The 11,474-nt window shown below is 34.7% G+C and overlaps 1 protein-coding gene and 1 long non-coding RNA gene across 2 annotated transcripts in view; both read right to left on the bottom strand.

Moving 5' to 3' along the window:
- The window catches only part of LOC125799091 (uncharacterized), a 515,567-nt gene that overhangs the window by 16,659 nt on the left and 487,434 nt on the right, over window positions 1-11,474 (bottom strand). The window lies entirely within an intron of this gene.
- Window positions 7,397-11,474, bottom strand: part of plxna4 (plexin A4) — a 459,159-nt gene continuing 455,081 nt past the window's right edge. The window contains exon 32 of the mRNA XM_022671791.2: window positions 7,397-10,443. Within this exon, the coding sequence (XP_022527512.2) occupies window positions 10,348-10,443 (96 nt within the window). The 3' untranslated portion in view covers window positions 7,397-10,347. The remainder of the gene's footprint in view (window positions 10,444-11,474) is intronic.

Raw genomic sequence — 11,474 nt, 5'->3', positions numbered from 1 at the left:
GAGAAACAGTCAGAGAAACATTTTCCAAAATAAAAGTCCTGCCTGCCCCAGAGACACAGCAGAGCGCACTGCGTCATCGGAGAAAGGGACAGAAGCCACGCCCCCTCCCGTTCGATCTGTCCATCAAGTCTACTCTAGTTGCGTTTTATTGATTATTTGTGTACAAAAATAGTTATAATTATTCATTTTGGTTATCTAACTATTTTATTTTTAAGACGACTTTTTATTTCTACTCCTTACATTTTCACACAGTTATCTGAAAATAATCATAAATAAATAAGAAATCTTAAAAAGCAAAAAGATAAAATAATTAAATAAAAATATATACATATAAATAAATACAGTAAATAAAATAAATTAAATACGAAGTTGAAAATATATAATCAAATAAATACACTATAATAAACAATAAACTAAATATTAAAAAGAAATTAAATTAAGACAAATGATATAAAAATACTAAATAAAAAATAAAAAGTAAATGATAAAACAATACATGTATGCATTACTATAAATAATATAAATAATAAACAATTAAATAAACTGTAAAAAATATATATATTAAATATTACAAAGAAAAATAAATCAACATAAATAATAGTAAAAATTATAAAAAAAAATAATAAAAAAATAAAAAGCAAAAGGATAAAACAACAAATGAATACGTAATTAAATAAAAATAAATACAGCTGTAACAAAAAACAATAAATTATACATTAAAAAGATAAATAAATAAAGGTAAATAACATAAATTATAGAAAAAAATATCCCAAGGGTTAGCGCTGTGACGCTACTTGGCAATGCTGTATCAGCTGCAGTTCAAAAAGAGGCGAAGTCTTACCTCACATGTATCAGAGGAGGCATGTGCTAGTCTTTACCGTCCTTGTGTTGTGGCATCACTAGTAATAGGGAATATACAGCTGAATATAAGCAGAAAGGGTTAGACTATTAGCTGTTTTGCCACATTTAGACACCAGAGGGAGCCAAATAATCAATAATGGCGGTGAAGGCACATAGAGTTCAGACACACCACATACAAGTCCTGTTATTATAGACATATAGATTTTTGATCTGGGTCTGTTTTTAATAAAGTAGTATATATATAATAAATAACAATTGTAACTTTCAATACATAAACTTAATTTACAGTATATTTATTTAACTATTTATTTAAGAAGGGGATTTGGAAGGGGGGTAAATAATGTATTACCTTTTCTGATACCATATCTGAGATAATAAGCTTAGATCCTGCAAGAGAAAGCATTGTTTAACCCTCCTATTCTGTTTGGGGTCAATTTGACCCCATTCCATGTTTAACGCCTTTAAATAAGTTGTTAATATAATTTTATATAATTTTACTTAATATTTAGTGACTTTTCCTTTTTTGGGGACAACTGGGTAAATATAAAATTAATGTGATGGTATGTTTTCTGTGTCCTGTATACATTTTGTATACATCTGTGTTGTTTTAGCTGTATATAAAAAAACATCTGAATTTTACACACATTTGTGTTAAATTATGTGAAGGTCAATTTGACATGAAATTTTATTATCTTTAAAAAACTTTAGAGCCTTAAAATAACAATTCTATCTGTATTAGTGCAAGAAACACTGATTGTTTATTCGGCAGGGGGCGGAGAAAACATAATTCTCGTGAAAACTTTGATATTTCTCATTCAGTGGAGGAATATATTGTTCCTACAAATATATTGCTAGTTTACACAACATAGCAACAGAAAGATTTACTTAGAAATAATTAAAATACATTAAAATACCAAATAAGATATCTATTTTTATCAATTTAAGTTAAATTAATGAGATTTTATGTTGATGTGCATATTTCTCCATAGTCGCATAACATGTATTCTGATTGTATATGGGGGGTGGGGTGGTAGAATTATTTTAAATGGCTATTTAAGTAGTCAACAAACACATATAGCTTGTGACATAAACTTGGGTAAAAATCATAATATTATATAATACATTTATTTACTTTAAAATAGCTGGGGTCAAATTGACATTTACCATTTGACCTCAAATGGAGACAATATACTACTCATACCATCTAGTGGCCACAGGACAACATTACACCCAGTCACCCAGACAGGAATACCAGTCAAAACTTTCTACAGCCAGTTCAGACTGACACATGGATCAGGTCACTGGCGTTTTTTATGGGCGGGGCCACAGGGGCATTGGCCCTTATAACAATGGCTTTACCTGAGGCCTGATTTGTTAAAAGAAGAGGTAAATGTGGGTGAGAGGAAGAAAAGTCAGGAAAGAGATCAGTACTGAAAATTTCACAGAGAGATAATGTTCTGTATGATCCCTATCTGACAGAATTAGAGCTGTTACTAATTTAAAGGGATGATTAACTAAGTATTATAGTATAGTATAAGCATTGTCCAGTACACTTGATCCAAAAGGTTCCTTAAGTTCATTAACCCTTGTGTGGTGTTCATATTTTTGTTACTCGTTTACTTTGTTACTTGTATTTAATTCAGCAAAATTAAGCAATTTTACATTAAAATGCTTTACACATGCTCGCTTCACCTAAATTGTAAGCAATATAAACAGCTTACATGGTTAATATTTGCCCTTTACCTTTCTTATGTTACATTTCTTTCAAAAAGTGCTACTCTTTTTTATTAGTTTTTTAAATAAAATGTAAAAGAAAATGAATTAAACTCAAGATATGAGTAGAAAATTGGTTTAGTTTCAAATTTACAAATGAAGCAATGTTTATTAGCCCTTGGCCAAACATACTGTATGTAATATAAATGTGTGTGTGTGTACAGTGTGTGTTTATCGAAAATGTGTTTTGATATATGTTTTTCACAAAAAATGAGCCAATGCCAATGAGTTTGAGTTAGAAAAAACTATTTTTTTAGTATCATTTGAAAACGGGTCCAACAGACCCGAACACCACACAAGGGTTAAGAGCTTCAGAGTATGAGGGCCTCCTTTATAAAGGGTGCTTAAACATAAAAACAGGCCTGAAAGGTGCGTGTGCAACATCTCACGCTAGAAATGCGATTTATAAAGAAATACTTGGTATTTAAGCAAGGTTTAAGGCTTCTGTATTCCTTCAGAAAATAGCAGAAAAATCGGGAATTAGTGACATCATGAGGTAAAGCGTGGAATTGCAAGTAAATCCTCAGGCATATCAGTTAATACAGCATAAATCAAGATAAAAAACAAAGATTAAGGAAGAAAGATTAACACTTACTTGTTTAAATATATATTTTTGTCAGCATGTATAAAGTTTCTGCTTTATATATACTACAGGATTAATATTATTATTATTGTGGCAACATAAGAGAAGAAAATGTTATAGGCAGGTAATAGTTGCAGATAATTATAAAGACAATTAGAAACAGCTGTACCTAATAGCAGAATATAACATCTATATAAATAGGAAGAAAATAGTAATGGTTTTCTTTTTGTAATACAGCAACTTCCTGTTTTTAGAAATCATGTATATATTTTTTATGCAAGTGATGATGTCTGGTTAGAATTAGGCACATATTTATAGGGATCAGCATTACGGAATCAAGTAATAAAAGTGTTAAAAACACTTGGAAAATGTGTGCACTTCAAAAAAAATTGTTTTGATTTTACCAAATTAAAAAACCTCTGGAATATAATCAAGAGGAAGATGGATGATCACAAGCCATCAAACCACCAAACTGAACTGCTTGAATTTTTGCACCAGGAGTAAAGCAGCATAAAGTTACTCAAAAGCAGTGTGTAAGACTGGTGGAGGAGAACATGATGCCAAGATGCATGAAAACTGTGATTAAAAACCAGGGTTATTCCACCAAATATTGATTTCTGAACTCTTAAAACTTTATGAATATGAACTTGTTTTCTTTCTGCATTATTTGAGGTCTGAAAGCTCTACATCTTTTTTTGTTATTTCAGCCATTTCTCATTTTTTTGCAAATAAATAAATGCTCTAAATAACAATATTTTTATTTGTAATTTGGGAGAAATGTTGTCTGTAGTTTATAGAATAAAACAACAATGTTCATTTTACTCAAACTTAAACCTATAAATAGCAAAATCAGACAAACTGATTCAGAAACTGAAGTGCTCTCTTAATTTTTTCCAGAGCTATATTCATTGAGTGATTTGCATGGGTAAATGTCTTATCTTAAAGAGTAGTGGCATAGACTGGTCAACTGGAATTCTTTGAGACCCAATGGAGAACACTATAAGATCAGCAGACATATGCTTTAGCATTAATTTAGAGAAAAAAGTATATATATATTAATTATAATCATTCATTTTATTTATTTGTTTATTTTTTATTTTTCTATTTTATTCTAATCCTTCTTTTATTTTTTTTATCTATTTATATATTTCATTTACTGCTATTTTACAATAATTAAATTTAGCTTTTATTTTCTCTGTCATGTCAATCCCTGTTTCTGTAAATGCTCGGCTACGTTGAAAATGAGGGCTGCCCTCAATGTACATCCGAGTTCAAATAAAGGTTGATTGATAGATTCATATGATATACATTTTCCTGACACACACTATTGATTGGGCATCTTCTTCTTGGGTAGCTTCTGGGCTCACTGACGTCATTAATGTTATGGTTGATTGTTGATTGTATTAGATTTCCGATCATCTGACGTTAGTGACGGAGAGTAATATATTTTATGGGTGTAATTTACCTGATGTTACCTGGTGTTTGTGCTCAAATCAGGCGCTCACGTGTCCCAGGAATTGGTGGACCAAAGACCAAGTTCCCAGCAGCATTATTTATTTATTTATTTTGTTAGGACATTACCTTTTCTGCTTTTTTATTGGGTCATCCATGGTACCTTTTTTGTATTTTTTATTTTATATGATGTGATTTGTATGTTGTAAAATTAAAGAAGGGTTCAAAAACTTGTCATACAGTGTATACCCAACATACCTGTCAAGTCTCCCGTTTTGGCCGGGAAACTACCGTATTTTACTCCTCTTTCCCGCCGTCCTCCCGTATTAGTATTTTCCCGTAAATTTCCCGTATTATATTAAGATTAAAAATATATATTATTGAGGAGACAGGACACTGACCGCGCTTTGTCTCTTAACCAATCATGGAGCCGGTTCAAGGAGAAAGTCCCGCCTTTCAGGAGAAACAGCCAATCAGCTTGCAAAGGAGGGTCAGTGTGGGGAAGCCCCCCGTCGCTGTGAGTTCAGGCAGCTAGTCGGAGCTGCTGATGTTAAAACATATCTGGATATTCAGCGATTTTTCTTAAAGAAAGGTAACGGTAGGCTAATCATGTAAACTGGGATGAGATTTTTCTGATAGCTGCTTAAAAATACTCGTCTCCGAAACAAAACACACAGATTAAACCTTTTAAAATAAAAAAATACAGCTTGTGACTTTTAGTAAAAGCTCATGATACTATTTTTAGGTCACCTACAGTCATTTTGCAGAATTTGTGCACCCTTTGTTAAATTTTAAATCTATTAAATAAATAAAAAATATATAATATAAAAGAGTGCATTATGGCAAAAAAGACAAGAAATCTTAACTTTTTTTAATATCTAGAAAAGTATTTTTAATTTGGCTGTATTAAAAGAATGACATATGTAGGAATGTCCACAACATTTCAGATTCTGATAATCTAATTGTAGTGTGTAAGTGGTTCACATGTGGTTATTTTAAATTTTTTGTAAACCTGTCTTAAAATGTAAGAGATACTGAACCTTCGTTGGGCTGGTGGGACGGCTTTAAGCGGACAGAGGAAAATATCCCTTATTTTTAAATCTAAAACTTGACAGGTATGATACCCAACGTTAGTGATGGTGTTACTACTTTTACCGTTAATGTTTTAGGGTTAATATCCTAAAAATATATGCACAAAAGCCCCCACAAAAAGCCCCCACAAAAACACTCTCACACACAGGCACATATTTTTCATAATAAAGTTTATTCTATATTACAAATAGTATTTTGTCCTTGACTGCAAAATAGGAATGCATTATATTTACATACACAGGTATACAATTAATTATAACAAAGTTAGAGAAGCTTGCCTTTCTGCCCGTCTCTCTTCGTTTCTCCTCCTCCTACTAAGATCATTCTTTTATCTCTCGTCAGATCTGGAAATAGTAAAAGTCTTTTTCTAAGGGCTCTCTGAAACACCTGCTAGAACACTGAGCTAGAAGGACATTTGTAGTTCTTACAAAACGTTAAAGGTGGAAGCTTTATCAGGTCCTTTACAGACAGAAGGGTCGGACCTGCCGGACGACACGTGGCAGTACATGGAAGATGGAGATAAACATAAAAAAAACACAGACAGAACACAGGGGGTAGAGTCATGGGGGGATCTGGGAACGGTCGCTTTCTCCAACACGCGGAATCGGATTCGTTTTACAGCCAATTATTCAGCAGATATTACAACTGACAGTTCATTTGAAGTCTCCGCTGCTCAGATGCACATCCTTCAGGTTCACTGCAGGGTAATATCTCAACACAATTGTTCACCACGCTCAATTACACAACACTTCAAACAAACATTCACAGTTGGGTTTTTTTCAGCGTCAAATTTGAAGAACTGCATTTTTTTTTTTGTTTTTTTTTTTCAGAAGGTTTAATATGTAGAGCAGTAGTGCGCCAGAGTGGGAGATCTACCTCATGATACCCCGTGTGTGTGTTTTTTCATTTTTTATATTTTTTAGATTTGAGTGACACCAAATAAAGGACACTCAAGCGAGCTCTTTTTAAAGAGAGCTCAAAACAGTCGCAGATATGAAAAAGATGGTAACAAAAAAATAAAATATAAAAATAAAGAAAATTAATCAAGCAGAAAAAAAAAATTTAATTAAATAAAAAAAAAAAACTCTCTAGCAATCTCTAGACTCTACCTTTCTAGACATCTGACAATCTGAAGCTGATATTTGGACCTAATATATTTACACTCGTTATTTTTTTTTTTACTGTTTTACTGTAATAACAAAGTCAAAAAAAAAAAAATATATATATATATATATATAAAATAAAAAAACCCCAGAAATTAAACAAAACATAAAATAAAACCACAGTAAAACCAGTAGAACAGTAGTGAATGAAGTGACTGACGCATCTATCATGTGCGTATATATATATATATATGTATATATATAAATATATAAATATATATATACATATATATATATATATATATATATATATATATATATGTATATATATATATATATATATATATATTTTTTTTTTTTTGAGAACCTTGTAGCTGTAGCTTCTCTGGCTTTAAATGGGTCTCTCTCTTCATGGTGGTGTCGTAGTTACTGCTATAGTAAAAGTAGTATTATTGTGCACTTGTTCAACATGAACATGAAGGACTGTGGCTTGACAACTCATCAAAAGGAGGATCTACCTGAGGGACTGCGAATGGAGATTTCTCTGCATGGGAGAGATGGATGCCGATGTAACAACTAACTATCCTGTGATGGTCTAAAAGAAGAGTTTTTGTTTTTTTTGTCTGCTTTTCTCTTTTTTTTCTCCTTCTCTTTATTGTTCAGAATAAGAATTCCTAGTAGCGTTAGATAAATAGCTTTGCAAGGCAGTTCCATTTCATAACATCCAAATAGGTCAACATGCAAGGGTATATATACTATATTTGCTTACGGTATCGATGGTTTAATTCTTAAATCTTATTGTAATCATAATCATAATTATTATTTATAACACTTCCACAAAACATGAGGATGACCGTTGAGCAGGTGAGCGGGATAAAGGTTCCACCTTAACAGAAGTTGCAGCTATTTATTATTATTTATTATTTATTATTATTATTTTTTTCCCTCCGTCTTGTTCTTCCAAGCAAAAGAAAGAAAAGAACACATCCACATCATCATTTAGCAAGGCTTGTTTTTCTCTATTTTCGTTTTTTTTTTTCCTCTTTTATTTTTTACGAAGTTTAAATTGAAGTACATGCGCTTAAAAAGCCAAAAGTACCCAAGTGGACCACGACTGGTCTCTGCACATTCAAATCACCACATTGGAGCACTCTGTCAAGGCAAAAGAAAGGTCAGAGGTTAATGGACAAAGAGGGCAGCCTGGCGGTCTCTCTGTCCCTTTTTGTCGAGGTTACAGTCGACGGGTGTACGGTGTCTCTACGTGTCTACGTCTCTCTGCGCTGTTCGGTTGCGGGTGCTGGTTGCTGGTTGCCTGGGGACCCTAAAGGCTTCAAGACTGCCCCAAAAGACAACAACGCAACAAAGCAACAGCGCAACAACGCAACAATGGCAATCACGACCATGACAAGGACCTAGAAGCGCTGGGACGTGTTTCAGGAAAGGGGCCAAGCCAGGAGATCGCCTCGATCAGACTGTACACTTAAGCAGGAGCGAGCCCTTACACTCAGGGGTCAGGGTTTCCTTACAAGAACTCATCATCAGTCCATCGATCTATCGATCCATCGTGTGCAAAGAAAACTTCTCATCAAGTCTCACCAGCATGGGTGACTAGAGGCTCAAACTCTGCTGTTCGGAGGTTCAAACTCTGCAGACGGCAGATAGACCTTTGGTTGCGCGCCCTGCGGACTGCCAGGTTGAGTACCAAAAGCGCTTTGTTCGTTTTCTCGTCAGCATCTCTCTTTCGCACCTGTCCACCTTGTGTTCTGTTTTTCATCCTTTGGTTTATTTTTTTTTCTGCTGACCAATTTTTATATCTGGTTCTTCATGTTTCATCTTTCGAGTCTTCCTAGTGTTTCCAGAGCGTTTCGTGTGGACTCTCTCTTTCTCTCTCTTTCTCTCTTTCTCTGTGTGAGTGTGGCAGTGAACGACTCTGAACGACTGCATTCTCTCTGCACTCTCTCTTGTCTTTTATCTCTCTCTTTTTCTCTTTCTCTCATACACACTTTACTTTACTTTACATTACACGCTTTAATCCTGCCGTCTTTTAGAGCAACAGTCCAGTCTTCAATAAGCGTCTAGCTCCAGTCCACGGATCTGCAATCTGAGGCAGCTAGAGAATGTGTGCTTTTTTATTTTTATCTTTTTGTTAAACTAAGAATAGAGTAGAATAGAGTAGAAGAATGACCTCCATCCTTCTTTCTTTACTCACTCAATCACTCACTCACTCACTCACTCTCTCATTTAGAAAGCCCAAAGAAAGCCCCCAGACATGGCCTGGCTTTGTGAAGAGCGAGGCTAAGAGGAGGAGGGTCTTTGCTTGCTTGAGGTTCTGTTTGTTTGTTTTTTTGTTTGTACATGTGCTTGTGTTGTGTGTCAGTTTCGATCAAACCTTGGCTTTTCATTTCTTTTCTTTTCTGCTTCTTCTTCTTCTTCTTCTTGATAAGACAGGGTTCAGTTCCGTAATTTCCGTAATGTGCTAAAGCTGGACGAATGCTAGGATGCTCTCTCTCGGGAGAACAGCAGAAACGCCACAAAGATACACTCAAAAGTTTCACAGTCAGTCAGGATCCAGTCGAGTCAGGGGAGGCCAAAAGTGCCGCCCCTCCTCGTACGATGAACCCTAGTGGTTTAAACACACATCCCTCCCTCAATCCCTTCCTCCTTTCTTTCTTTGTTTAAACGACAGCAGAGAGAGACATTTGCAGTGTTCTTTCTTCTTTTGTGACTGTTTTTTCTTTTAAGCACTCTCAAGATATGTAGAACATATAGACAGACATCTGTCTTGTAAACTCTACACAATCTTCTCGGGATTCAAGTTTATTTTTTTTAATTTTTTTTTTCAGTTTTTGTTTTATTTTTCATCGTGACCCATTGGTCTGCAGTCCCGCTAGTCTGGCAGTACCGACAGATACCGTTTTCTCTGTGTTTTGGTACTACAATTGACTGGACTCTACAGTAGCATCATACACTACCTTAGTCAGAAAGTCTGAACGAAATCAAAACACCCAACATTGTGGTCTGAAACACTTTGCTTAACAGCTATATTTTTGAAGGCAACATAAATGTAACAGTTCGTTTTTATTTTTTTTTGTTCCGCTTTTATTCCTTTTCGAAGGGAAGGACAGAGGACGCCGCTGAGGCGGAGGTGGAGTTTTGCAGGCGACCACCTCTCCTCCTAAGGGGGCCAGGAGCCAATCCCCTTCCTTCCCATTGCATCATGGGTAATGTAGTAGTAGTCTCCAGCTCCATGGCTCCTTCTCTACTCATCTAGGAAGCAGAGCTAATGCGATGTGGGTTCTCGGTGGGTTGATTGGTTGATAGGTTGGTTGGATTTTCAAGGAAGGTACAAAGAAGTGGGTTTGCGGAAAAATGAACAAAAAAAAAAAACAATAAGAAGAAGAGATGAGATAGATGGACAGGTATTCGCTCAGGCACGGCTCGGTTTCTGACGGATCTCCCAGTGCGCTCTGGGAGACGTGGTCCTCAGCTCTCCAGGCTCATGAAGGCGACCACCTGTTCCAGCTTGAAGGCCAGTCTCTGTTTCCTGGCAGCGTCATCCTGCTCCAGCGCACACACAATCTGCCGGAGGGAGAGGCCACGTCAGTCACGCAACGACAAACCACATCACTCTTCTCCTCTAATCACATCCCAATATCCTCACTCTTCTTTAAAATGACCAAAGTATGGATGCACCTTATCATTCAATGATTATTTTTTACATTTTTGTCCTACATTTTTAATGGACACTTAACCCTTGTGTGGTGTTCGGGTCTGTGGGACCCGTTTTCATTTTTCATCAAATGATACTAGAAAATGTTTTTTTCTAACTCAAACTCATTGGCATTGTCTCATTTTTTGTGAAAAACATATATCAAAACAAATTTTTGATAAACACACACTGTACACCCCCCCCAATAGACATTTATATTACATACAGTATGTTTGGCCAAGGGCTAATAAACATTGCTTCATTTGTAAATTTGAAACTAAACAAATGTTCTACTCATATCTTGAGTTTAATTCATTTTCTTTTACATTTTATTAAAAAACTAATAAAAAAAGAGTAGCACTTTTTGAAAGAAATGTAACATAAGAAAGGTAAAAGGCAAATATTAACCATGTAAGCTGTTTATATTGCTTGCAATTTAGGTGAAGCGAGCATGTGTAAAGCATTTTAATGTAAAATTGCTTAATTTTGCTGAATTAAATACAAGTAACAAAGTAAACAAGTAATAAAAATATGAACACCACACAAGGGTTAAGGAATCATGTAGTAACTTACAAGGGTTAAACAAACCAAAATACTGCAACAGAGGAAATTCTTGCTCTTCCTTTCCTGGGCCGATCCTGATGAGTGCCAGTTTCATCATTACAAGATTTTTGATGGTCTTTACACTCGACCGCACTTAAGGAGTTCTGACTGACCTTCATTTTTTCCTAAAATGTTTTTTTCTTTACTTACTTAGTTGAGTAGTTTTTGCCATAATAAAGGTGCTACTCTGAATATAATTATAAAATAAAATAAAAACATATTCTGGTTTGTTTGACACTTTTTTTGATTGCTAAATAATTACATATACAAACCACATCACTCTTTTCCTCTAATTACA

Source organism: Astyanax mexicanus, chromosome 2, assembly GCF_023375975.1.
Source record: "Astyanax mexicanus isolate ESR-SI-001 chromosome 2, AstMex3_surface, whole genome shotgun sequence".
NCBI classification, from domain to species: domain Eukaryota; kingdom Metazoa; phylum Chordata; class Actinopteri; order Characiformes; family Acestrorhamphidae; genus Astyanax; species Astyanax mexicanus.
This window is presented reverse-complemented; position numbering and strand designations above follow the sequence as displayed.